At 45.5% G+C, this 26574-nt stretch overlaps 1 protein-coding gene across 4 annotated transcripts in view; it reads right to left on the minus strand.

Annotated features, from left to right (window-relative positions):
- cadm3 (cell adhesion molecule 3) overlaps positions 1–26574 on the minus strand; it is a 139082-nt gene that overhangs the window by 54600 nt on the left and 57908 nt on the right. For 3 of the 4 annotated variants that reach the window (XM_080777426.1, XM_080777423.1, XM_080777424.1), the window contains exon 3: positions 17979–18128. In XM_080777426.1, coding sequence (XP_080633552.1) covers positions 17979–18128 — 150 coding nt within the window. Of the gene's footprint in view, positions 1–17974; positions 18129–26574 lie in introns of all 4 variants that reach the window. The other variant, XM_080777425.1, reaches the window with a different exon arrangement.

Genomic DNA, 26574 nt, shown 5'->3' on the forward strand with positions numbered 1-26574 from the left:
ACCTATTTTAGCATGTGACATTAGGGGGTCAATTAGGGGGTTTTCAGCATTCTGAATCCAGATTACAAACATTTGTTTTGCACGAAAAATCCTTTAATTGGGCTAAAAACGGCCACAGCCGTCATCATGATGGTTATCACATTTTGGGCGAGTATTTTCCTTCATTTTTATCCCTCGATTTTGTAACCCATTTTTTCACCCAGTGTCATTGTCTAATGTAATCCTGGGCTCTACACTCCCTCTGCCAACCTGGGGAGCGCAACGGACTGACCTCATGCTTCCTTCAATGCATGAGCGTCCAAGCTGCTTCTTTTCACCTGACAGGGGAGAGTTTCCCCAGTTGGACATAGCGCGTGGATAGAACACGTTCTGAAGTTCCTTTCCCCTCCACCAGGCGCCCCGGCTGGCCAGGGGGAGGCAGTTTAGAGACCAAGATTACTGCATGTATTTGTGAGGGTAGCTACCCTAGGGGACACGGGGAGAAGTTGCAAACTCCACACAGAACTCCACCCCAGCTATGAAAATACCTTTCGACAACCCCACCTATAGGGTATGACCTTCTAGCTGTGAGGCGACAGCACTACGAACTGCGCCACCGTGCCCCCACTAGTTGAAACTATAGTTGAAAGAGTTTCTGTTGCAATTTGTTTGAGGTTGACCCCTTTTATTCCACAGATTACTAGATAGACTAAGTCTAAAAGTTCCACTAGTGGCCCATTATAGAGGTTACATTTTTGCCACAGACATACAATGAATGGACAATAGTATTACCAGGCAGAAACACAAGAAGAACTAGCCTTGAAAGGTCATAACAGGTCAATAACTGAGTGTACAAATAGAACCAAATGGACCCTTACATGATTGATGATTCCATTTGCACTTCCGAATTAAGGGGGTATTTGCAAATAAAATGTTTGAGAACAAGTAGTACTACTAGAGGACTCCTAATATGCCATAGTTGTTTATTTTCTGCTTGATGTAATTTGCCTTGTTTTTCCCCTGTTCAGCACTTTGGTCAATTTCGGCAGTGTGAAATGTGCTATACAAATAAAGATTGATTTGATTTGATTTGATAGTGTCGTAGTAAATAAGTGTTATACATTATTCTTGACATTCAGTAATTGAGTATTATGAACAAAATAAGAACATTATAATGGTGTGTTAAGAAGAAAATCAAACGTTTCTTTGCACGCACACAGCCACACACGCCGTCTTTGACACGGACACATTTGTCCGTGTACAGACATATTGATGACCTCCGGACTGACTATAGTCTTGGCCAGACGGTCAGGGATCCCAGGCCAGTCGTAGGTCTGGGGAAATTAAACTTAATTTAATGGACTTTGGGCCGCAGAGAAAGCCAGCGTTAACACACCGACACCTCGTCCACTGCTTTGAGAAACCAATCATGACAAGCATCACGGAGGAACACCTCCCTCGTGTCTGCAGTGCATTGGTCCTGTGCAGCTGTTCACTTTAACACCTCCCTCGTGTCTGCAGTGCATTGGTCCTGTGCAGCTGTTCACTTTAATGAATTCCTGAAAAGTTTCCAGACATGCAGTTTCAGCTCATTTGGATTGAGATTTCACAAGATCTATCAGTATAGGCGGAGATATCTGACCTCGCCACTGACTGACTGACTGACTGACTGACTGACTGACTGACTGGCCCACAAACTGCGATGCGACACATGATGCTAATACTTTTATTTCTATATTGCAGTATTGATACTTTTACTTTAATATTTACTATTGATACAATTACTTTTATTAAATTGTGAGTACTTTATACAGCACTGAAGAAACACAAACATCCAAAGTCACAGGAGAAGATGGAACAGGGAGGAAGGAAAGGAAATGCACGGAGGAGGAGGAGGGAGGGGGGAGGGGGGAGGTGTGATCATGTGTGCATGTTCGAAAAATAGCAGAGATGTGAGAAACAGCATGAGAGAGAGAGAGAGAGAGTGAGAGAGAGTGAGAGAGAGGGGGGGGGGGGCAGAAATTAAGAGATGTGAGAAGACGAGTGGCGAATGGAATGGGAGGGGAAAAGGATGCAGGGGGAGAGAGAGAGAGAGAGAGAGAGAGAGAGAGAGAGAGAGAGAGAGAGAGGGGGGGCAGAGACAAGAGGATGGCTTGGGCATCAACTACAAAAACAGCTTTGAGAGAGAGAGACACACACAGAGAGAGCAAGAGAGAGAGAGAGAGAGAGAGAGAGACACACACACACACACACACACACACACACACACACACAGAGAGAGAGCAAGAGAGAGAGAGAGAGAGAGAGAGAGAGAGAGAGAGAGAGAGAGAGAGAGAGAGAGAGAGAGAGAGAGAGAGAGAGAGAGACACACAAACACACACACAGAGAGAGAGAGAGCAAGAGAGAGAGAGAGAGTGGAGGAAGAGAGGAGATGGTGATGATGAAATGCTAGGAAACAATTCATTTAGCTGATAGCGTTGACCTCTACTGTGTTGTCAGCCATGATTGCTGTCTGTCTGTGTCCTTCTATAAATGTTTCTGTGTGTGGGGGTATTTGCGTGTGTGTGTGTGTGTGTGTGTGTGTGTGTGTGCGTGCGTGTGCATGCATGTGAGATAAGACGGAATTTGTGTGCACACAAGTGCGACGGAAGAAAAATGTGTCCCTGTGTAGTGTACGTGTGTGTGTGTGCGCGCGTGTGTGTGCGTGCACATGTGTGTGTGTGTGTGTGTGTGTTTGTGTGCATGCGTGTGTGCATGTTCCTTGAGGGGATCACATCATAGGAGCAACCATGCTACATACATGCAATACATTACATTATAATTCATACATGCTGCCATGTGTGCACATAAGCACTGTCTGTCTGCCTGCCTGCCTGCCTGTCTCTCCAGATGTCTGTCCCTCTGTCTGTCGATCTACATGTCTGTCTGTCTGTCTGTCTGTCTGTCCAGAACCTCATATGTCTGTCCCTCTATCTGTCTGTTGATCTACGTGTCTGTCCAGATGTCTGTCCCTCTATCTGTCTGTTGATCTATACGTGTCTCTCCAGATGTCTGTCCCTCTATCTGTCTGTCTCTCCGTGTCTCTCCAGATGTCTGTCCCTCTATCTGTCTGTCTCTCCAGATGTCTGTCCCTCTATCTGTCTGTCTCTCTGTGTCTCTCCAGATGTCTGTCCCTCTATCTGTCTGTTGATCTATGTCTCTCCAGAGGTCTCCAAGGTCACTTCTATATCATATCTGTTTCTTTGATATCCTCCATCTCTCCACCTCGTGTCGGACCTGTCTGTTTATCTCTGCCTGTCCATTCCCCCTTGGCCATACCTGTTTGTCTCTCTCTCTCTGTGTGTGTGTGTGTGTGTGTGTGTGTGTGTGTGTGTGTGTGTGTGTGTGTGTGTGTGTGTGTGTGTGTGTGTGTGTGTGTGTGTGTGTGTGCGTGCGTGCGTGTGTGTGCGTGTGTCTGTCTGTCTCTCTCTCTCTGTCTGTCTCTCTATGTGTGTGTCTCTCTCTTTCATTCTTTGGGGTGTTTTTCAGCATTTTATCCCACATCGCTTTATCTTCATGCTTTATCACTGAGCAAGGTCACTGCATTCATCTTCATGAGCTCCCCTGCGCATAGGCGCTCTGTGTGTGTGTGTGTGTGTGTGTGTGTGTGTGTGTGTGTGTGTGTGTGTGTGTGCGTGCGTGTGTGTGTGTGCGTGTCTCCGTGCCCTCTGGACCCTGCACACGGCTATCAGTCTCCTTAATTCTGCTCTCCTCTCTTTCCTCTTCCTCCCTCCTCCTCTTCCTCCTGCCCTCCCATCATTTCCTCTCCTCTCCCACTCTAAGCGCTCCTTCCATCTGTCTCTGTCTGTCCGTCTGCATTGGTGGACAAAGTACTCACACTGTTTACTTATAGGTAAAAGTATCAATACTGTTCGTAATTAAACATTTAGTAAAAGTACAAAGGTATTGGTATCAAAAATATACCTAAAGTACCCAAAATAAATCGGGTAAAATAATCGTCATCTCCTTAAACTAACTATAGGATTTTGGTTGACACTGCACGGCTACCTCTGGTAAAATCACCAAAGTCCTAATTGAAAAGGATCGTGCAGTGTAGTGTAGTGAAATGGCCTGTTGCAAGAGAGTGACTTAGGCCAAAATAACCATAAATAAGTAACTACAGTTTTCAATTCATATGAATTGTACTTATTGTAGTGAGATAAAAGTACAAAATTTGCCCCGAGATGTAACGGAGTAGAACTAAAAGTACTGAAATTCCAATTTTCTGTAAAAATTAAAGTACCCCAAAAGTAGCCTACTGTACTTAAGTAAAATTGTACTTCAATAGTTGCTTTCCAACACTGTCTGTCTGTCTGTCTGTACGTACAGTACAGTACAGTACAGTACAGTACAGTACAGTACAGTACAGTACAGTACAGTACAGTACAGTACAGTACAGTACAGTACAGTACAGTACATTGACAAATATCGAATTCCGCACCCAGCCTGGCTCCCCTCCCCCCAATTGTGTTCACATAAAGTATTTTTTTAATGTTTGAATAATATTTGAAGTTTTTCCGGAAACTTTAAGGTCAGGATTTACAAGCAATTGTTTAGAAATGTCAAAATGGGTTAAGGACTAGTATACTGACTATAGTGTGTTTAATGTTTAGTGTTGGATTCTCTCTGGATTTCATGTCATATCGAAAATCTATTTTGGGGTTAATGTCAGGCACAGTACAGTACTCACAGAACAGCATCCTTTGGTAAGTTAATAAAAAAATCTCTCTCTCTCTCTCTCTCTCTCTCTCTCTCTCTCTCTCTCTCTCTCTCTCTCTATGTCTGTCTCTTTCTCTCTCTCTCTTTCTGTGTGTCTACCTCTCTCTCTCTCTCTCTCATGTATGGGATGCGTGCATGCGTGCGTGCGTGCGTGCGTGCGTGTGCAACTGTGCATAGTGCGTGTGCATAGTGCATGCTGTGCTGTGTGTATAAATACACATGGGTCATATAGGTCTAGTGGGGACAGCTATGGTATCTGCTAGCCCTAGTAAGTGTGGTCGAGGATGGACATAATGCATTGAGATAAACTGGCTCTGGCTCGTGTGTGTGTGTGTGTGTGTGTGTGTGTGTGTGTGTGTGTGTGTGTGTGTGTGTGTGTGTGTGAGAGTGTGTCTTGTTAGTGGTCTTAAGATGGAGTGTGGTGGATATGCAGCAGCAGCCTGCTTCCTTATTCTGTGTGGACCTCACAGTGTGTGTGTGTGTACACACTCCGGGAATATAGCCTCCTCCTGCTGTGTCTGTAGTAGATGTATGTGCATCTATTTGTAGGTGAAAGTCAGAAATCGATAGTGTGTCCGTATGTGCACTGTGTGTGTCTGTGTCCATGTGTGTGTGTGTGTGTGTGTGTGTGTGTGTGTGTGTGTGTTGTCCAGACAGGGCGATGCTAACACTGTGGTTGGGTATGATACCTGATACTCTCTAAGGGTCTGAATGCAGCCCACCATGGCCACTGCTACTCTGCTCCGTCCATCCATCCCTCTCTCTATCTCTCTCTCTCTCTCTCTCTCTCTCTCTCTCTCTCTCTCTCCCTCCCTCTCCTCTTCTGTCCTTCTCTCTCATGCTCTCTCAACCTCTAAAGCTTGTCAGAGGGGAATTCTCTCACACCATGAGCCTGCACACACACACACACACACACACACACACACACACACACACACACAGACACACACACACACACACACACAGACACACACACACACACACACACACACACACACACACACACACACACACACACACACACAATTTCTCTCCACTGAGCACACATTTCTTTCTCCTTCTCTGTACTGTGCATCTCGTCGTCATCCAAATATGCGCACATCGCACGCACGTGAACGCGCTGCACGCACGCAAGCGCACACACTCTCTGGAGGGCAGGGGGAATGTGCTTTCGTCTGATCTTATTCAGCTTAAACGTGCTGCAAAATGCAACATTTCCACTGTGCAACTAGCATAAATAACCTGGAAATACCCACAGGAAAGAAATTAAAACGCATGCTTTAAATAATTTGTTCGACGCAAAGTGTGCCACATCTCTTAGAGTTATAGTCTGTTTTTGGAGAAAGAAATAATCCACTCTCTCTCTTTGTTTGTCCAACACCGACTTATAAAAGTATTGGCATCAAAATGTACTTAAATATACCAAAAGTAGAAAGTTCTTATAATGCAGAATGTCCCATTTTCAAATGTATACAAACTTTTGAAAATAGCAGATCTACAAGCTCACAATACGTTGCATCGCAATGTACATATAGGGCTGAAGTGGTTACTGTATGTTTTGTAAAGTTTTCAAATACATTTAGTGGAGTAAAAGTACAATATTTGCCACTGAGATGTAGCGGAGTATAGAAGTAAAAGTATTGAAAATGGGAGAAAAAAAACCCTCTACTTGAGTATATACTGGGTTACTTTACACCACTGGTCCGTCACTGCCAAGACTTAATCTTCACCATCAAGCATATCCACTATTTACCCTTCTTCTGTTTCTCTTCATGTCATTACAGCGTTTTGGTTTGGTTTCTTTAAAAGGGAAGAGCATGTTGAGTGTTGTCTTTGGCATGGACACAAGCGCTGGGCGCTGACCACAGGATTCCTCCATGCTAGCCATCTTCTCTGGAAGGTTTGTAAACACGAGTCGGTGAGTCCGCCTCTCGGAGGACAGTGTTCAGGGCTCGGCTCAGATACAGTGAAGGCTGCATGTGGTAAACACTTATTTTTCCAGCCATTCCTTTGCAGACACTTCCAGGTTTTTGTTGTACAGTATAGCAACACCATATTCCATCCATATTCTGGGGAAATAGCAGATGGACAAGCTCAAACTCACTCAACTGCGCATGACCGTGGCACAGAATGAGTTAACACGAACAGTGCTGAGTCGACTGAAACAGACTTCGCAAAACACTTGGCAATGGCAACTCGCTCGACTGGAAGAGTTCCCTTTCCAGTCAAACATTTCATGTTTGGCCATATTTGTCCCAGGAAGTCACGAGACTTTGCGACGTTGTGCATTTTGGGGAGTGAGAGTGAGTCTGGATTTAAACGATTAAACAATGCATGCTGTACTTAGTTGACCGGAGTACCCCAGGGAAAACAGGCCGTGAATTATATTGCATCGCCAGGATTTTCCAAACAGCACTAGGGTTACCGTCGCGTCCGGTAAAATAGGTAATCGTCCTGCCTTGTTGATATAATGCCATTTAAGTCAATGATATCACATTATATAGTGATATAATAATGTATAAATAGCAGCCAGTCATTGACTGCCAGTCAATTCTGTGTTTTTGATAAACGGTTCCAAACGTGATGGAACCAGATTCCGCTTCCTCAATGCTTGGATCCGGTTCCTTCCGGTTCTGAATCCCAACCGTTAGTCGTAACACGGTGCATGCCGTGAGGTGTTGTTGTGAGCTTGTAGTGGCTCTTTTTGGCCGGATGTTTGCTGCTGGAACAGCAACGCTAGAGTTCACGTGGTTAATGGCTGTTGTTAGTTGAACAACTGTATCTCAATTGCCTATTTAATGGCTTTCTGATCAGTTAATGTGTTAATCCTTTGTTTCCTGGGCATGGAGTGCACTCAGCGTTTATGTCATACGCTGTTATAATGGTCATTGGCTAAAGGATGCACTTGATGAGGCTGGTAAATTTAATTTAATTTGAAAAACTGGCAGTTAGCTAAAATGCAGCCCTATTATCCCTGTCCTCTATTATGGATGTTAGCATAATGAGCCGGAGAGTGGATGAAGTTCTCCCATTATTCCCTATTGGGTTAACTAACAATAACCTAGAGACAATGGAAGACATGCTAGGCTAATGGGCAGACGGTCATTAGTAACTTTCTGATGTCGTTTACAAACTTTGAAAATGTTTCATAAACTGTCAAAAAATATCTAATTGTTGATCTTGGGATCCACATGGGAATATTGACGCTCCAACAAACGATACTATGAAAACTGGTCAAACATTGACCAAGTTGTCAATGAAGAGACAAGAATTTGGAAAATAGCTGATCTATATGACATCAGTGATTTCCACGACTTCCACTGTCAAATTAAACACCTACTGAAATGAAAAATACGTTTTTTCACACTTTTAGACCATATCCGTGTGGACATACCTAACAATGGATGCCAAACAAATGGGAACATTTTCATTTTTGTGTATTTTTTTAATTAAAAGCCAATGAAATCTAATTTAAATTACTGCCTTTGAACGAAAACGTGCTGCGTGATGACGTGTCGAGGCTCACAAGCATTAATTAATGAATCTTGATTAAATTGCCTGGTTTGAATCCAATTGCTGCGTTGTCCTCCAAACACAGCTGGTTTTGATTACAGAACCACTCCGTATTTAATCTCATTCATGGTGACATCCAGACAGTGTATTATACTCGTTTTAAACATAATCATCACGCTAAAATAAGCAGTAAACTGGTACAGCTGGCCTGAATATCTGACCTGTAAACAAAAACACTCCATGCGTCGTGCGTTCTGCGTGCGTCTATAGCAGAGCTACCGTCCCATCGCCTGAAGGGATGCGACGCTCAGAAACTCAGAGCCAGCGCTTCGAGCTGAAACTTCTCAATAAAATGCCCAAATTAACCATTTCACCCCGTCCTTAAAGTTGCTGTAAATATTTCAAAAAAATATATAAAAAACGTGAAAATGTCAAATAATGATAATTGAAAATAGCGAGAAAAAAATCTATACAAGCTCACAACTGGTTTCCTTCATTGCTGTACCTCAGTGCCAACTGAGCACTTAAAAACACCTGAACTCCATAGCATCCGTACATATCGTACTTTCGTTGCAAATTGCAGATCTACAACCTCACAACGTGCCAATCCGCTGTTTCCAGCGAAAGCTTTCCCCTACGATAACAGAAAACAGAACATATACTAGCACAGAGCCCTGGGGGACTCCGATAACAGAAAACAGAACATATACTAGCACAGAGCCCTGGGGGACTCCGATAACAGAAAACAGAACATATACTAGCACAGAGCCCTGGGGGACTCCGATAACAGATAACAGAACATATACTAGCACAGAGCCCTGGGGGACTCCGATAACAGAAAACAGAACATATACTAGCACAGAGCCCTGGGGGACTCCGCTCACCCATAATGAACAGAACATATACTAGCACAGAGCCCTGGGGGACTCCGATAACAGAAAACAGAACATATACTAGCACAGAGCCCTGGGGGACTCCGCTCACCCATAATGAGAAAACAGAACATATACTAGCACAGAGCCCTGGGGGACTCCGCTCACCCATAATGAACAGAACATATACTAGCACAGAGCCCTGGGGGACTCCGATAACAGAAAACAGAACATATACTAGCACAGAGCCCTGGGGGACTCCGCTCACCCATAATGAACAGAACATATACTAGCACAGAGCCCTGGGGGACTCCGCTCACCCATAATGAACAGAACATATACTAGCACCGAGCCCTGGGGGACTCCGATAACAGAAAACAGAACATATACTAGCACAGAGCCCTGGGGGACTCCGCTCACCCATAATGAACAGAACATATACTAGCACAGAGCCCTGGGGGACTCCGATCACCCATAATGAACAGAACATATACTAGCACAGAGCCCTGGGGGACTCCGATAACACCCATAATGAACAGAACATATACTAGCACAGAGCCCTGGGGGACTCCGCTCACCCATAATGAACAGAACATATACTAGCACAGAGCCCTGGGGGACTCCGCTCACCCATAATGCTGGGGTTTATAAGTGGTTAAGGCCCATATGGGATGATTCATCATATACAACACAGTTCAATTGATCACATTATATCAGCAGCACGTACTGTACTGCATGTGTGGGACCTTGTTGTCATGATGTCACTGAAACTATAGCCCATCTGGCTGCGTGTGCGTGCGTGTGTGTGTGTGTGTGTGTGTGTGTGTGTGTGTGTGTGTGTGTGTGCGTGCGCGTGCGTGCGTGCAACTGAACAGATGCGTATTCACTGTTCCCGTTGACTAGACATCTAATTTCATCGTACAGTCAGTCAGTGTAACGCGATACACCGAAATAAAGTACAAATAATGACATATGATGATGATGATGATGACATAATAATGATAGTGGTGATAAAAACAAATAGGATGTGATAATAAAGAAGCAGCATTCTGTCCTGGACGGAGGGAGGGAGCGCGGCACGCAGAGAAAGAGGAATCAGATGACAGGTGAAGATAAAGTCAGCAGCTGTTGGAAGGTGTTTATAAGGCGTCTCCCAGGAGGAGACACGTTTTTTTTCTCTTCCTGTGACAGGTCTGGAATCTTGCTATCTTTTCAGCAAAATTTAGAGAAGTACATTCCTTTCTGTTCTCACCTTACCTCCTCTCTCTCTCTCTCTCTCTCTCTGTGTCTCTCTCCTCTTCTCCTTTCCAAAGCATGTAAAAATAGTTCCTCTAGTGGTTTAACAAGTGTTTCTCAGACTTTTTCCATTTCAATGACTCCTAGTTCGCTATGGCTGCTGTCAGGCAGGCAGGAACCTCATATCTCCATATTCTAACGGCCAGCTTGATCGTACGTGATTGACTGAGGCTACATGAAAGGCCCTCGACTCTGCCGACGTGAAACAGCAGAAATGAGGAATGCAGCCTTGATTATAATAACTCCGATTTGAGTTTTGACTGATTTCCTTTGTTTCTTTTTCATATTAACAGAGTTTGAATGTAGAAGAAGGTTTTCCTTCCAACAGAGATTTTGAGTCATTAAATGATTTTAGAGTCATTAACAATTTATATTGTTACAATTATGGAAAAATAGGCTTGCTTTTGTGCACATTTATCTGTGCGTTTTGGTGGGGTGGGGTGGGGTGGGGGGGGTTCTCAAATCCTTTTGGCTAAGTCCGTGAGGTCTATGGGTTTTGTCAGTGTTATTTTATTTCCTGCTGTATTTGTTTTTGTCTTAGTGAGCATTCTGGTGTATCGCTTTTAGAGTCATCTGATCCCACTGAATGGTCTCTGCTGCTCTAACCATATGGCATTGTTTTGATTCCCCCATTTTCTCTGGCTAATTGCAATGAGTCCTGCCTGAAAGTTGGTTTTGATAAAGTGGTTGTTAAAAATCGAAATATTCTCTCTCCCCCCTCTTCTCTTCATAAAAACAGTTAATCTATTTTGTCCCTGACTTCACTGGATACAGATTTCAACAAATGAGATGAAAGTAGAAAAGGGAAGGGGAAAAAAAAGGCTAAATCAACAGAACCCAATCTAATACCTTGAATAACAAGGAGGAATTCATTTAACTGTAATCTCTCGAGATTAGATTCAAATCAATGTCGTCCTGTGGATTTTGGCATCGAGATCAACATTGAACAAATCGCAATACTTTGTCTGTTTGGATTCTCTTTTTTCCATTTTCAGCATCGTAAGCACAAAATATGCACTGGAGGGCCTTTTCTACGTATGAGTGCCAACACCCTTCTCTCTCTCTCTCTCTCTCTCTCTCTCTCTCTCTCTCTCTCTTCCTCTCTTGTTTTGCCTCTCGTCTCTAAAGCAGTGGTTCCCAAACTTTTTCATGTCAAGGACCCCCAAAATGGCACTAATTAGCCCACGGACCCCCATTTGAAGAGATGTGCCATTTTAATTACAAGCACCCCCAGTTTGACATGCATTAGTCTACGGAACCCCATTTAATGGCACTATCTCTGGGACCCCAATTTATATTGTAAAATCAATATTATTTTAACTCTGAGAGTGTGGTTCCATTTGTACACTCTCAGAGTTACAGAACCATAAGGGTCTGTTTGGTTCCAAACTATCATTTAGCTGGGGCCCCCCTGGAACTCCCTGAAGGACCCCTGGGGGGCCCCGGACCCCACTTTAAAGGTAAAAGTAAAGGCTGTCGGGATCGGGAGTCGAGCCCGCAGCACACTGCCAGACTCGGACTACCAGCCAAGGTGCCTCTGGATCGCTGAGCCACGGCCCAACGCCAAGAAGTGTCATTTAGATGCGAGGGGTGTTCCCACTAAGGAAAGTTGGCTTTCAACTCCTCTAAACTGTCTTTGTTTTGGTGAGTAGCAAAAAGGCCAAGGGTATATTTTATCTTTCACTACAGACAAGAGGCTGCTTTAACCGGGAGGTGCATGCACTATAGCGGCTCAACAGTAACACAGCATTAAGGAGATCTCTTTCTAACGCTGTGGACCAGAGCTACGCTCATCCTCATATCCCCCCTCTCTCCACATCTCTCATCCTCTCTCCTCCTCGTCGTCTCTGATCACATTCCGTCATGGTCCTGTCTCGGCCTCTGTTCAGGGACACAGGGATTTGTTTTAAACCCTGACAGGACTAACCAGCTTAAATAAAGGTTAAATCAATGAAAATCAAAAACCCCTGTCCTCTCTTTCCTTCTTACTATCCATCCATCCATCTCTCTCTCTCTCTCTCTCTCTCTCTCTCTCTCTCTCTCTCTCTCTCTCTCTGTCTCTTACCATCTATCCATCACTCTATCTCCTGGGTGTCTGATGGAGCACCATCAGTTATACTCGGCCGTGCGCCGTATCACTCGCCGAGAATAACCGATCAACAAGCTTGTATCCAGTGGTGGCGAGTAACTAAAGTACATGTACTCATACTGTACTGTATAGAGGTACATTGTTGACGTATCTTTACTTCTATGCATGTACTCCACTACACCGCAGAGTTGAATATAGCACTTTTTACTCCACTACAATTATTTGAAAACTTCCGTTTACTTTGTGGACCTTGATTATTATTACAAAACATACATTTAGCCACTTCAGCCCTTTATGAACTTTGGCTATAGTTTTCATAGCTTACTTGTTATTTACTTTGAACACTTTGACGGCTTTATATTAATAATATATGACAGGATTGTTTAATTGCCGTGGGAGCATTATGCCAAAGTATTTGCGCCTTTGATCCATGAAAATCGGTTTGATTTTTTTTATTGAGCCGACAAAAAAGCCACTTCCATGATCTGGGTCACAGTCAGAGCAAAGCAAGCTAAGATTGTCTCTACACCCTCGTTCACTTTGCATTGGACTCAGTTTCCCAGAAGCCCTTGCAATTGGTTGATTTCCGTCATAACGCGTCCGCTCGAGTCGTCACTATGTAAACGACACATCAGCTATTTCTTTTAAATTATTACAAAACGGCGAATTAAACACATGAAACAAATAGCGGATTTAGCGTATTACGGAGGGGCAGAACATGGATTAAATAGCGTGGAAAACGGATTATGCAGCTAAACTGTTAATTTAGTTTTCGTCAGTGATAAATGCTAGTCCACAGATATTTTTCACCATAGTTTTAGTCAACAAAATGAACAGTGCTCATTTTGCTCAACCCCTCTCTCTCTCTCTCTCTCTCTCTCGTCTTCCTCCATCTCAGACAGGCTCTGTGAAGTAGTGTCTCGTCGCTGCTTGACCATAGTGCAGTTGAGAGTCCATCTCTCCTCTCATCTCTCTCTCTCTCTCTCTCTCTCTCTCTCTCTCTCTCTCCATCTGCTACCTCCCTCCCTCCCCACTCCCTAGCGACCTTGGTCTGCTCTCCTCCTTTGCAATCACTCTGCCCATCGATCTCTCCGTTCTCTTAAGTACAGCGTCTGCTGTGAGAAGTTACTCTTACGTTGCTTTCTCATTTCTCTCCATTTCCCAGCCTCCTTCCCTCCTCCTACCCTCCTTCCTCCTCCTCCTCCTCCTCCCCCCCCCCTCCGTCCCTACACTTTCATCTGACTCGTCTCTCTCTTTCTGACCCCTCCCCTCTCCTATCGCTGTAATTATCTCAAGGACAGTCTCTGCTCCCATCTTTTCTCTCCTCTCATATCTCTCCATTCATCTCCTCTCTCTCTCTCTCTCTCTCTCTCTCTCCCTCTACCTACGTACCTACCTCACTCTTCCGTTTATCTTTCCATCACTCTCCTGGTATCCCTTCATCTGTCTCTCCCTATTCCACTCTCCAGGGTGTTGAGACTGATACAGTAATGACTTGTCACTCTCTCTCTCTCTCTCTCTCTCTCTCTTTCTGTATCAGGTCCTCTCACATTCATTAATTTGTTCTGTCTGACTTTCCTTTTTTGTACTCTGTATATACTTCTCTCTCTCTCCCTCTATTGTTGGATGATTGCAACACAAGCAACCTCTCTCTTTCTGTGTAAATATTTAACGATCGCAACACCACTCTCTGCTCTCTGTTTTCACTTCTCTCTGTTCCTCCCTCTCTCTCTCTCTCTCCCTCCCTCACTCCCCCCCTCTCTCTCTCTCTCTCTCTCCCCCTCCCTCCCTCCATCCCTCTCTCTCTCTCTCCCTCCCTCTCTCTCTCTCGGTTTCTCCTTCACACGTCTTGACTTTCATTCTCACCTCTTTCGTCTCTGAGTACAGCCACACTTGTCACTCTGTGTCAAACCGCCGTTTAGTTTAGCTCTCTGTCTCTCCCTCTTACTTTGTGTGTCTGTGTGTGTGTGCGTGTGTGTGTGTGTGTGTGTGTGTGTGTGTGTGTGTGTGTGTGTGTGTGTGTGTGTGACTCCGTTCTTCTCACCAGCACGGCTGTGAGGTGTTATTATTATTGCTGCAGAGGGTATTATTGGCCTGCACTACTGAAGTATTGCTACTCTGTCATTCCCTTCCTTCGCGCACGCAGTGAAATCACAAGCCCCAAAGTATACCGGCTGATTGATTGCTTGGTTAGGTGCATCATGTCGCATCTATACAACAGCCAATCTACAAGCTTGTGACGCGGCACAGCTGCGACGTGCTGTGAGCTTGTAGATCTGTAATTTTTTGGGGTTGTAAGACACCGGCGTGCAACTAAATCAGGCTTAACACTTTCAGGGTTAATTTAACGGATTTGACAGTCCACCTCTCCTCTCCTCTCCTCTCCTCTCCTCTCCTCTCCTCTCCTCTCCTCTCCTCTCCTCTCCTCTCCTCTCGTCTGGGGCGTGAGCAGCCTGTCGCTCTCTTGTGGCCTTTCTCTTCATCTGTCATCCCTCTCTCCGCTCCCGTCTCCCCATCCTCCCAAACTCCCTTTCATCTCTGTAAAGTAGGCTAGTGCTTTGCCCTCCTCCCGTTCCCTCTCTGTTTTTGATCGATTGCTTGAATTACTTTATTAACAAGTAAGTAACGGTATACAGTCAAAATGCTAGAAGGATAACACAAAACACCCAGGGGGCTTGTTAGTGACTATAGTTATCGCCCAACTTTATTTATTGCGTATAAACTTTTATACGCAAATCAGGGATGACAGTGATGTCACGCGGGTCAATACATCATCATACTGTAGCTTACACCAGTATGCATGCAATACTTAAAGCTTGAAATTGTCGGTGCAACCACACTTGCAATTTCCCAGAATTGTGACTTTCTAGTTTCTATTGTACTCAATTATCTCTCTCTCTCTCTCTCTGAAGGTCAGACATGCAGTAATGAGCTTAGTGAGTCGGACTCGAGTGACAATCTTTGGTGACTTGAGGCTTGACATGGACCATTGGTGGCAGGGTATGGCATATATGCAGGTATAGCACACCTACCGCAGTGGGGAGAGAGTTACCGTACACTCGCCTGAGGAAACGATATAGTGAAGTGAGCAGGGCATTTTAGTAGCCATCAATCCAATCGTGTCACCTTTCCTATACAGCGTGGTTAGTTTTAACAACCTGGCGAGGAAGGATCTAGGCAGGTACAGTACTATCATGGCTAACCTCACAGAGCCACTCTGGAAGGATCTATGTAGGTAGGATACCATCATGGCTAACCTCTTTCATCTAACGGCGAGTTGTGTATATAATGTTACAAAGAGGATTAGTGTACATGGAAAAAAAGAGCAGAACAAGTACTGAGCCAAAGGTCACGTTTGAGGGTTTAAGTCATTAAATGACTGAAAACAACATTAATCCAATATGTAGTGGAGACACGTTCAAACCCAGCTGCTATAATACTCTTTTCATCACAGGCCCACCAACTCTGTCTCACGGTGAGTTGTACACATAACACGCACTCTTGAATTATGTTTCCTGTTTTTTGTTATTTTTTTAATCTGTGAGCTCAACGATAATATCCTCTCGCTGTCAAAAGCCTCCTCCACAAGAGAACGCCATCGCGCGCCATGTGTGCATCACACCAGTAACGAAGTGAGACACATCAAAGCACATTGTTTGATTATATTAATAGACAACGTGGAGAGTCAAGTGGAGAGCCACTCGATGCGAAAAGAGGAACAGAGAGAAAAGGCTCCAAAGTGGTAGTTGGCATTGATGCACGGCTGAATGAATTATCAACCACAACCGAAAACACAACGTTAGAAGATTCATTTGCGGCTCATTCCTGCACAGCTTTAGAATTTGCATTTTGCATTACCGAGTTTGTTTTACAAACTGATTTAGTATTGCAAGCGCTATTTTAGGGGTTCAGGGTTTTCTGTTTATTCAATATATATATATTGTGATTGTATTACGAAATACGAATGACACAGTTGCAGTGCACCACGTAGGCTGTCTCCAGCATGGCATGGGCCTTACATGGTGACATTATGGTGAACTGTCTGGTGGTTTCATCCCTACTCACTGTGTCTGGTGGTTTCACCCCTACTCACTGTGTCTGGTGGTTTCACCCCTACTCACTGTGTCTGGTGGTTTCACCCCTACTCACTGTGTCTGGTGGTTTCACCCCTACTCACTGTGTCTGGTGGTTTCATCCCTACTCACTGTGTCTGGTGGTTTCATCCCTACTCACTGCATGTGTCTGGTGGTTTCATCCCTACTCACTGTGTCTGGTGGTTTCATCCCTACTCACTGTGTCTGGTGGTTTCACCCCCTACTCACTGTGTCTGGTGGTTTCATCCCTACTCACTGTGTCTGGTGGTTTCACCCCTACTCACTGTGTTTGTAGCCCACGTTTCTATGCATGCAATACTGCTGAGACACACTTGAGATACTAGAGGCACTCCCCCTATAACCAATAGCCATACCCAAGACCTAATGTGCTATTTGGACACATTATGAAAGGAGCCTAAACTGTTAACACAGTATGTAACATTATGATGTGTTAGTTATTGCTCCTGCTGCTCTTCACAACGCCAACCATGTGAAGAAATCACAGATTGAGGCTTTTTTCCCTAGAAAACCTTTGCTTTCATACGAGATATCTGAGACTATTTCGATTTCATGGAAGATGCTTCTGAACATAGCTAGTGTAACGAAATCACAGATTGAGGCTTTTCCCTAGAAAACCTTTGCTTTTATATGAAATGTCTGAGACCATTAAGATTTTATGGAATATGTTTCTGAACATCGTCGCTAGTTTAACAACTTCAAATGCTTCAATCTTGAAATAATAACCAAACATAACCCTTGTAGACAGACTTACAAGAACTTGTCACAGACGCTTTGAGACCTTGTAGATATTTCCGCTGCGCAACATGCTTCCATGGAAGACATGCTGGCTTCTATGCAGGGGTTGACACTAATGGCTGCATGCCCGACTCCCATTGACAAGTAAATGAAACGTTCAGACAAGTGTAGTTTGCTTTCAGGTTGCATTTGAGTGGGGAAGCAATCGTCTTTAGTTCGCTATATAGACACATCACATATATCTGTCTATAAACACTTGAACGTGGCCAGTTGGCCACATAGTTCTCTCTCCTTCTCCCCCCCACCAACACACGCATACACAAACTCTGCGCGCAGTGGCTACTTGGGTTGAATATGTTCATTGAGTGTTAAATGCAAGAGTAACTCAAATTTTGCCTATCATTTCATAATGGATGATTTACTTTTCAGGCCAGTGAGCGTGACCTTTGGGCAAGTGCAGGAACATGACCGGGCAAGTGCCTCTGAGACCTTATAGTGTCATTAACCCCTGCTATGGAATCCAAATGACTGAAATCAGTCATGGCGGCATGAGAACTTGAATCCACACGTTGTCCCTTCTCTCCGCTTCTCCCTCCGCCATGCACTTGCAGTGCCACTCACCTCTCTTCTCTCCAAAGTAGAGGGTCTGCTGGGCCGTGTTGGACCACTGCAGCGAGGAGTTGTCGCTCTCGGGCACGCGGCAGGTGAGCGTCACCGTTCCCCCCACGGACACCATCTCGTCGGAGGTCACCGGCTGCAAGGGGTCATCGTCTAGGTAACGGGACAGAGATGGAGAGAAGAAGCCCCATGGGGGGGGGGGAGAGAGACAGGTCAGGTCAGGTGGTCTTTGCTGTCCGCGGGGTATAAAGGGAGAGAGAGAGAGAGAGAGAGAGAGAGAGAGAGAGAGGGCAGGGCGAGACAGAGACGAGCGAGAGACGGAGGGAAAGATATAGGACGGGAGACGGATGGCGGGCCAAACACAAGCGCACGCTCCGACACAAATCAAACAGGCATGAGAAAAAAATAACTCGCCATTTATTTCCACTCTTTCTCTGTCAAACCTATCTTTCCCCATCTTACTCTCTCTCACACACGCACGCACACACACACACGCACGCACGCTCTTGACAAACGCACAAAAACAGGCTGTCAGAGGGGACAAAAAAAAGGGGGGCAGACGAATGGGCTTTCCAGTCGTACGGGTCTGCGGGGCCTCGCGTATAGCGAGAGAGAGAGAGCGATGAGTCAATAGCATCCCGGGCTGTTTCCAGGGATGGTTGTGAAGCCCACAGGGACCACATGGGTGATGAAGAGTCTGTGTCTGCTCGCTGCCGGGATTCAACGACAGGGTCAGAGCGGCGGGCGGGAAGAGAGAGCATGCAGACTCACTGCGCTAATGGAATCACAGACCTCTTCTTGTTTCGACCACGGACATGTCGGGGTTTTTTAACCACGCATATGTATCACACAGGAAGGGAACAGCATGCTCAGACAGGACAGGCATTAGGGAAATTAGTGGGTGAGAGACACAGAGAGAGAGAGGGAGAGAGGGAGAGAGAGAGAGAGAGAGAATACAAATGACCTTTCGTAATGAAGGGGATTGGAAAAAGACATGAATGCGGAACGCGGCGTGACGCGGCACTGAACCGTGAGCCGTTCCGGGGCCACAGAGGTGCCGTTCAAATGGGCTCAAATTACGGTGTTTAGCAGAACTCTCTTGATAATGGGTGAGCGAGCGTGTCGACTAATTCTGCACCTCATTCGCATTCTGCCAATGGGGGTGTTGTTCACTCTGCAAGAGGAGACGAGGTGGTGTACGTATACTGTATAGTACAAAGTAAGAACACAACAACACTGACACCGTTAGGAGCTAAAACACTGTTGTTCTTTTTACAGCCGCCAGTTATTAGGGATTATAATGCAGTATACACAACAGTGGCTGAGCTTTTTCTGGTTGTGACCCTCCAAAATAATCATATTTATTTGAACTTCCACTATTTTCCCTCCGCACTAAATTGTAGCCTCTGGAAAAAGTTACATTATATTCTTAAGGGCAGACAAGAAATATTTCAGGAGGCGCAGGATCATTTTATACAATATACAGTATTGAAAAATCTGTCACAGAATCTGGAGAGGAGTAGTGCTGTTGTTGATTTTTCTTTTGTGAGATTGCTTATAGTAACTGTCCCAGTTTGTTCTCTGTAATGTAATGTACTCAATGTTGTTTGAAAAATACAAATACGAATCAATACACCCCCCGTAAATTGCAGAGGCCGTAGCTTAGTTCAGAGTTTCTCAAAGTGGAGTTCCTTAAGGGGTTCCAAATGGACCCTTATATAAGTCTGAAACTCCCTTACGGGTCCATTTGGTTCCATTTTTTACACTCTCACTGAGGGCTGTATTTTGCGTGTCTTAAGTACCAGGTCTTATTCCCTAACTTGAGTAAGCTAAAGACCTGGAGGCGTGATCAATGCCATTTGGCTATTCTGAGTGGCCAAAGAGCATTGATCACGCCTCCAGGTCTTTAGTTTACTCAAGTTAGGGAATAAGACCTGGTACTTAAGACACGCAAAATACAGCCCTGTCAGAGTCATGGGGGTCCTTGAAATTAAAAGACTTTGGGAACCACTGTCTTAGTTGGTAGAGAGAGGCTGTCTGGTGATCACAAGGTCAGCGGTTGGCCAGTATCCGTGTCCGTGTCCCTGAGCATGATACTGGAATCAGAGCAGCTCCCCCCAGGAGCTCTCATAATCACCATATTTCAGCTGGCTGAGGCTCAAAGTGAATTTCTCACACAGTAAGGTCTTAACAACAAAATACATAAGACACTTTAATTGCTAAAAATAGCCGATACAAGCTCACAACACGTTGCTCTGTGCCAACGTACTGTTCACATATTTTCGCCAAATGTTCGCCTACTGTGAATGTCCTGAATTGGAGTACTTTTTTCCACCACTGCTGCTGGGTGGAAACCTTGTATGTCCAAAACTTTGCAAAGTAAAAAACAACCTGTTTTCCAATGGATCCAATATATGAATTAGCGCTATAAGCACTACAGTGGTTGGACAGGGAGTAGAGTGCAATAAGCACTGAGCCAGTGCGCCACCTTGTGGCCATAAGGAACAACCATGAGTAAAAAATAAACCACTACCAAATAAACCACTACCTCCACCTCACACACCCACTACAAACCACCACCTCCACCTCACACACCCACTACAAACCACCACTACCTCACACACCCACTACAAACCACCACCTCCACCTCACACACCCACTACAAACCACCACTACCTCACACACCCACTACAAACCACCACCTCCACCTCACACACCCACTACAAACCACCACTACCTCACACACCCACTACAAACCACCACCTCCACCTCACACACCCACTACAAACCACCACTACCTCACACACCCACTACAAACCACCACCTCCACCTCACACACCAACTACAAACCACCACCTCCACCTCACACACCCACTACAAACCACCACCACCACCTCCACCTCACACACCCACTATATAAACCACCATCATTACATTTCCGGACGACAACACTGTGGTGGCAGCAATAAAACTACACTACACACTAGAGGAGGTGAAACGGCCTGGCAGAACAGGCTGTCTCTGAATGTCTGCAAAACAAACGGATGACTTTGGGAACTTTGGGAAGGAAGGTCCAGCCCTGCTGACCACTACTAGGTATCCCCAAATGATATGGTTGCTGTCGTGCAGCAACCGCAATATCTCCATATTTTGAGAATTGTTTTTGTAAATTAACGTCCTACTTGATCATACTACAGCGTCATGCCGTCACACAAAAGCATAACAGATCGAGCTTGCAGATCTGCTGCTTTAGATGCTTTTGACTTTTGAATCCTGACAAGTCACAGTTTTGGACATAATATGACATTTCCACCCGACAGAGTCCATATAAGAATTCATTATTGCTGGGGCGCCTGCTGGCCTAGTGGTCCATGCCGCATGCCACATACATATATAGGCTCTGGCCTGACAGCATGCACGTTGCGTGTTCGAGTCCCGTTCATGACGACCTTTGCTGCATGTCTCTCCCCTTCTCTCTCTCTCCCTCTTTCCTGTCAGTCTTCACTTGAAACTATAATAAAAGGCAGAAAAGCCACAAAAAAAAAATCTTGGGGAAAAAAAAATGAATTCATTATTGCTACCGCAGGCGAACACGTTTCGTCAGGAACCTTCAACAGGAGCCTAGTGAAAAAAACTAAAACAAACAAACGAAAAGTCATGCTTTCCACCTTTCTACAGAAGCGTTGAGAGCATCCTCACCAGCTGTGTTATACCGTCTGCTACGGGACCTGTCGAGGCTCCCACCGCGAGGCTCCGAGGGGAGTCGTACGGCCAAGGAGAAAAATAAAGTGTGTGCATCTCTCTCTCTCTCTCTCTCTCTCTCTCTCTCTTTCTCCCTCCCATTCAAGCCCAGGCCATAAGAATACACTTTTCTCTGTCAGGAAGGACTCCAACCAGTGGTGGAAAGTAACTAAGTATAGGTCTACAATTCGATGCGACACATTATGTAGATCTACTATTTTAAAGAGATATATTTGAAAACTTGAAACGGGACATTTCTGCATAATGGGCATTTTTACTTTTGGCACGTATACATTGGCAAGTACATCTTGAAGATAATACTTACATTTTGAATTCTGGACGTTTACGTAACAGAGCATTTCTACATGGCAGCATTGTTATACTTTTACTTAAAAAGCACGTAAAGTGTGATTAGTTTTTCCACCGCTGTCTCCAACATGGCGGAGGAGCCCACCCACACGTGCGTTTTGTCCCGCTGTCTGTCATCCGCCAGCCGCTACAGAGTCACCCAGAAGCAAAGGGACCGCATGCTGCAACTATTCCACCATCCAAATGTCTGGAACTACGCCTCCCGAAATCCGAGCAAGGCAGCTGCTTATTTCCGTTTACGAAAATACATTTAAGAATCTATTATTACAATTGTCAAGTTGGTAGCCAATGAAAACCGCCAAAAGCTGTGAACAAAACTGGTGGACATATGCTGTTGCCCCAACAGGGCCAGAAACAAGGCCAACAGGGCCAGAAACAAGGCCTTTTAACCACGCTACTTACACACACTACAACTCGCTTACAATTCGCAAACCTGGCAACACTATTGAAATTCTAGTATCTTTACATTTTATTTCCTTTTCTACTAAGCAACAAGCTATATGTATGCTTAGATGTTTTCTATTTATATTAAGGTAAATTATATATAATTTTACTCTAGCTTTTCCATTGCTTCAGACTGTACGATGGAAGCATTTGGAAATTGCGAGAGGCAACATTCTGGCAACGCGAGAGCACATGCTGTGCAACAGCTCCTTCCCCCAGGCTATCAAACTGCTGAACTCACTGCTATAGAAGGCTATAGGCCCACATCCACTCGTCTCAATCTCAACCTGGCCCCGACCCACCTCCCCCCTCACAGCTTCTCAAACATTTATATGTCCAGGTCAGGACTCCCAGATTGATACCTATTACCCCCGCAGACCTGCATTTGAGAAGACCCCACATGTAAGAGAAGATTCTTTTGCACCGATGTTTTTTTAAACTTACTCTGAGAGTGTATACCGCGAGGAGAAATGAAAGTGCTACTATAATATGCATAGCTTGCAGTGTGTGTACAGTCAAAAATAAAGATGAACCCGAAGATGAACTTTTGAACACTCGCGTGAACCTTCCCACAAACAGTTCCTCCACTAAAATGATACACACAAGGGCTGGGAAACTTTGAAGATGGAGAGGGCCACTATATTTCCACACTCCCTCCAGAGGGCCATATTTCAGACACGAGTGTCATAGCAATAGCCAATCTTGAGCTTGTAGATCAGCTATTTTTTTGAAATCCTGATTATTTTATATATATCTTTGAATTGGAATCCTGAAAAGTAACCTTTTTATTTAATTTCAAATGCATTTAGTTATAGTTATGTATGACATTTAAAAATATATATTTATATATTTAATAATATTAAGCTACTATACAAAAGTAATTAAAGCGGGTCATGTTTGCATGTTTGGAATCATCAGCTGAAATCAATAATATATCAGTATTATTCTGATATTAACCTGAGGGCCACATTAAGTGAAGGTGGGGGCCGCATGTGGCCCCCGGGCCACCAGTTGATATTAACCTGAGGGCCACATTAAGTGAAGGTGGGGGCCACATGTGGCCCCCGGGCCACCAGTTGATATTAACCTGAGGGCCACATTAAGTGAAGGTGGGGGCCACCAGTTGTTATTAACCTGAGGGCCACATTAAGTGAAGGTGGGGGCCACCAGTTGATATTAACCTGAGGGCCACATTAAGTGAAGGTGGGGGCCACCAGTCGTTATTAACCTGAGGGCCACATTAAGTGAAGGTGGGGGCCACCAGTTGATATTAACCTGAGGGCCACATTAAGTGAAGGTGGGGGCCACCAGTTGATATTAACCTGAGGGCCACATTAAGTGAAGGTGGGGGCCGCAGCCACCAGTTGCCAGGTGTTACACTAAAACTAAAACCCTACCGCTTGCATAATCTGAGCCAAAAGACAAAGCAAAGCAAAACAAAAAGACATAACTGAGGCGTGACGTATAATCAATGACAAGGCTAAGCCAACAGGAGGGAACATCTCGCAACAACATATGCCTCAAAGCGGCTCTCGTCACCCCGTGAAAATATGGCATGTATAAATAGTCTAATTGGAACCAAATTGTCAAGACGATGGAGACAGGTTTGATATTTTCCGCCACGGAACGTTATCACATCAGTGCACCGCCGGTGGAATTTAGATTCTCTCTCTCTCTCTCTCTCTCTCTCTCGCAAGAGAACATCTGCTTAAGTGCGCTTCGTCGGAAACTCCCATCCAGACATAAAAGGAGTGATGGTTGAGTAGGTTGTGTGTGTGTGTGTGTGTGTGTGTGTGTGTGTGTGTGTGTGTGTGTGTGTGTGTGTGTGTGTGGTGGGGTGGGGTGGGGTGGGGTGATAAAGGGGTAGAGGATGCGACTGAACTACCTCGGTGTAAGCTTCAAAAACACACATTTACAGTTACATATGCCGGGGGGAGGTTTCTATGCTGCAGGCGTATACGCTCTGCCTTATTTATTTATTTTATGCAATAGACCAAACAATCTAATGTAAAAACTAAAAGCTGTCAGGTTTCTTGCTACTGTAGCTTGTTGGTGCGGAGAGGATTCCAGAAGATAACACAACAAGCTTTACAGAGAGAGAGAGAGAGAGAGAGAGAGAGAGAGAGAGAGAGAGAGAGAGAGAGAGAGAGATGCATGCTTTACAGAGAGAGAGAGAGAGAGAGAGAGAGAGAGAGGGGAGGGGGTGATGCATGCTTTACAGAGAGAGAGAGAGAGAGAGAGAGGGTGATGCATGCTTTACAGAGAGAGAGAGAGAGAGAGAGAGAGAGAGAGAGAGAGAGATGCATGCTTTACAGAGAGAGAGAGAGAGAGAGAGAGAGAGAGAGAGAGAGAGGGGAGGGGGTGATGCATGCTTTACAGAGAGAGAGAGAGAGAGAGAGAGAGGGTGATGCATGCTTTACAGAGAGAGAGAGAGAGAGAGAGAGAGAGAGAGAGGATGATGCATGCTTTACAGAGAGAGAGAGAGAGAGAGAGAGAGAGAGAGAGAGAGAGAGAGAGAGAGGGTGATGCATGCTTTACAGAGAGAGAGAGAGAGAGAGAGGGTGATGCATGCTTTACAGAGAGAGAGAGAGAGAGAGAGAGAGAGAGAGAGAGAGAGGGTGATGCATGCTTTACAGAGAGAGAGAGAGATAGAGAGAGAGAGAGAGAGAGAGAGAGAGAGAGAGGGTGATGCATGCTTTACAGAGCCTTACAGAGAGAGATTATACTGTCAGGGGCCATTTTTGGCGCTCGCCGACAAAACCCCCGATCTGACACAAGATGGGTCTTTGATCGGCGAGGTTTTGCTCGCTGTGTGTGAAAGGCTCTGCGAGAAGATATGGCGCCGATAAAAGTGCTCGCCGACGCCTTCCCGAGCGTTGTCTCACTGCAGCCCATACGTAGGCTATACACTACACGCTGTCACAAACATTTAGGGAAGTTGTACTATACAACGTAGTTTCGGGAGAAGAGGCCTCCTTCCGCTCGACCTTAACCACTCCCCCCTCCTTATCAATCACTCTCCTCCTTATCAAATCCACCTGCCCGTCATTGTCACCTGGCCAATCCTGCCACAATCACCACAGTATAAATACACCCGTGCGCCAACATCTACCTGTTCTCACTACGTGATCCAGAACAAAACCAAGCCAGAAGTACTTTCTTGCTGTCCCCGACCAACCTGCATATTCGAAACGTAAGCTAATCTGTTGACAACCCGTCACTCATTTCACGCCCGTTTCACTTGTCACCAAACTGCTCTCATTCAAAAGCAAAATCATTTTTCACTCGTTGCATTAATTAATTGTTATTGTATACTTGATTTGTGATATATCCTACACCGAACAAGCGCTGCACTGCTGCTTAACAGCGGCGCATTTCGCTGTGTTTTCTTTCTCTTTTATTTTCTCCACTCAAAAGAGAAAAGAGGAAATCGCAGCACCGCTGCGGCGGAAAACAAAAATCCACCAAAATGGATTCTAGTAACAAGCGCGAGCTGGAGCTTCATGCTTCAGACAGTGAAGACGTCTTGTTTTCGTCTAGAAGTAGAAGCTCCAGCCGTGCCACGTCGGCTATACCTGACACCGGCACGCCAAGCTCGCGTTCGGTCCCGCCGGCACAGCCAAGGCCGGCGGAACCGAGCAGCAGCAGCAGCAGCCGCGCCTCGTCCTCCCGTTCCTCCACCTCCGTCGCCCCAGTCATTGCCAGCTTCGGCCAATTGAATTTATCCGTCGCCGACTGGACGGTGGCTGGACTCCAACGCCTGCTATCGGCGAGAGGGATCCCCTTCCTAAGGACGGATAGGAAGGCGACTTTGTTCGCCCTCTGGCTGGCCAAACCACCAAGCCAGCCCAGACGCGGCGCGGCCCCGCCCCCTCCTGCCTCCCGGCAGCAACAACAGGCACGTGTCCGGCCCACTTCCCCCCCCCTTCCTCCCTCACACTCACGCCGGCCGGCGCACGCTACGCCTGCTTCAAACCCCCCCTCCTCCCCCTCCTACCTCTCTCCTCCCCCCCCCCACAAGCACGCTGGCTCGTGCGTCAATGCG

This window comes from Protomyctophum bolini (assembly GCF_963924005.1).
Source record: "Protomyctophum bolini genome assembly, chromosome: 12".
Taxonomy (NCBI): Eukaryota; Metazoa; Chordata; class Actinopteri; order Myctophiformes; family Myctophidae; genus Protomyctophum; species Protomyctophum bolini.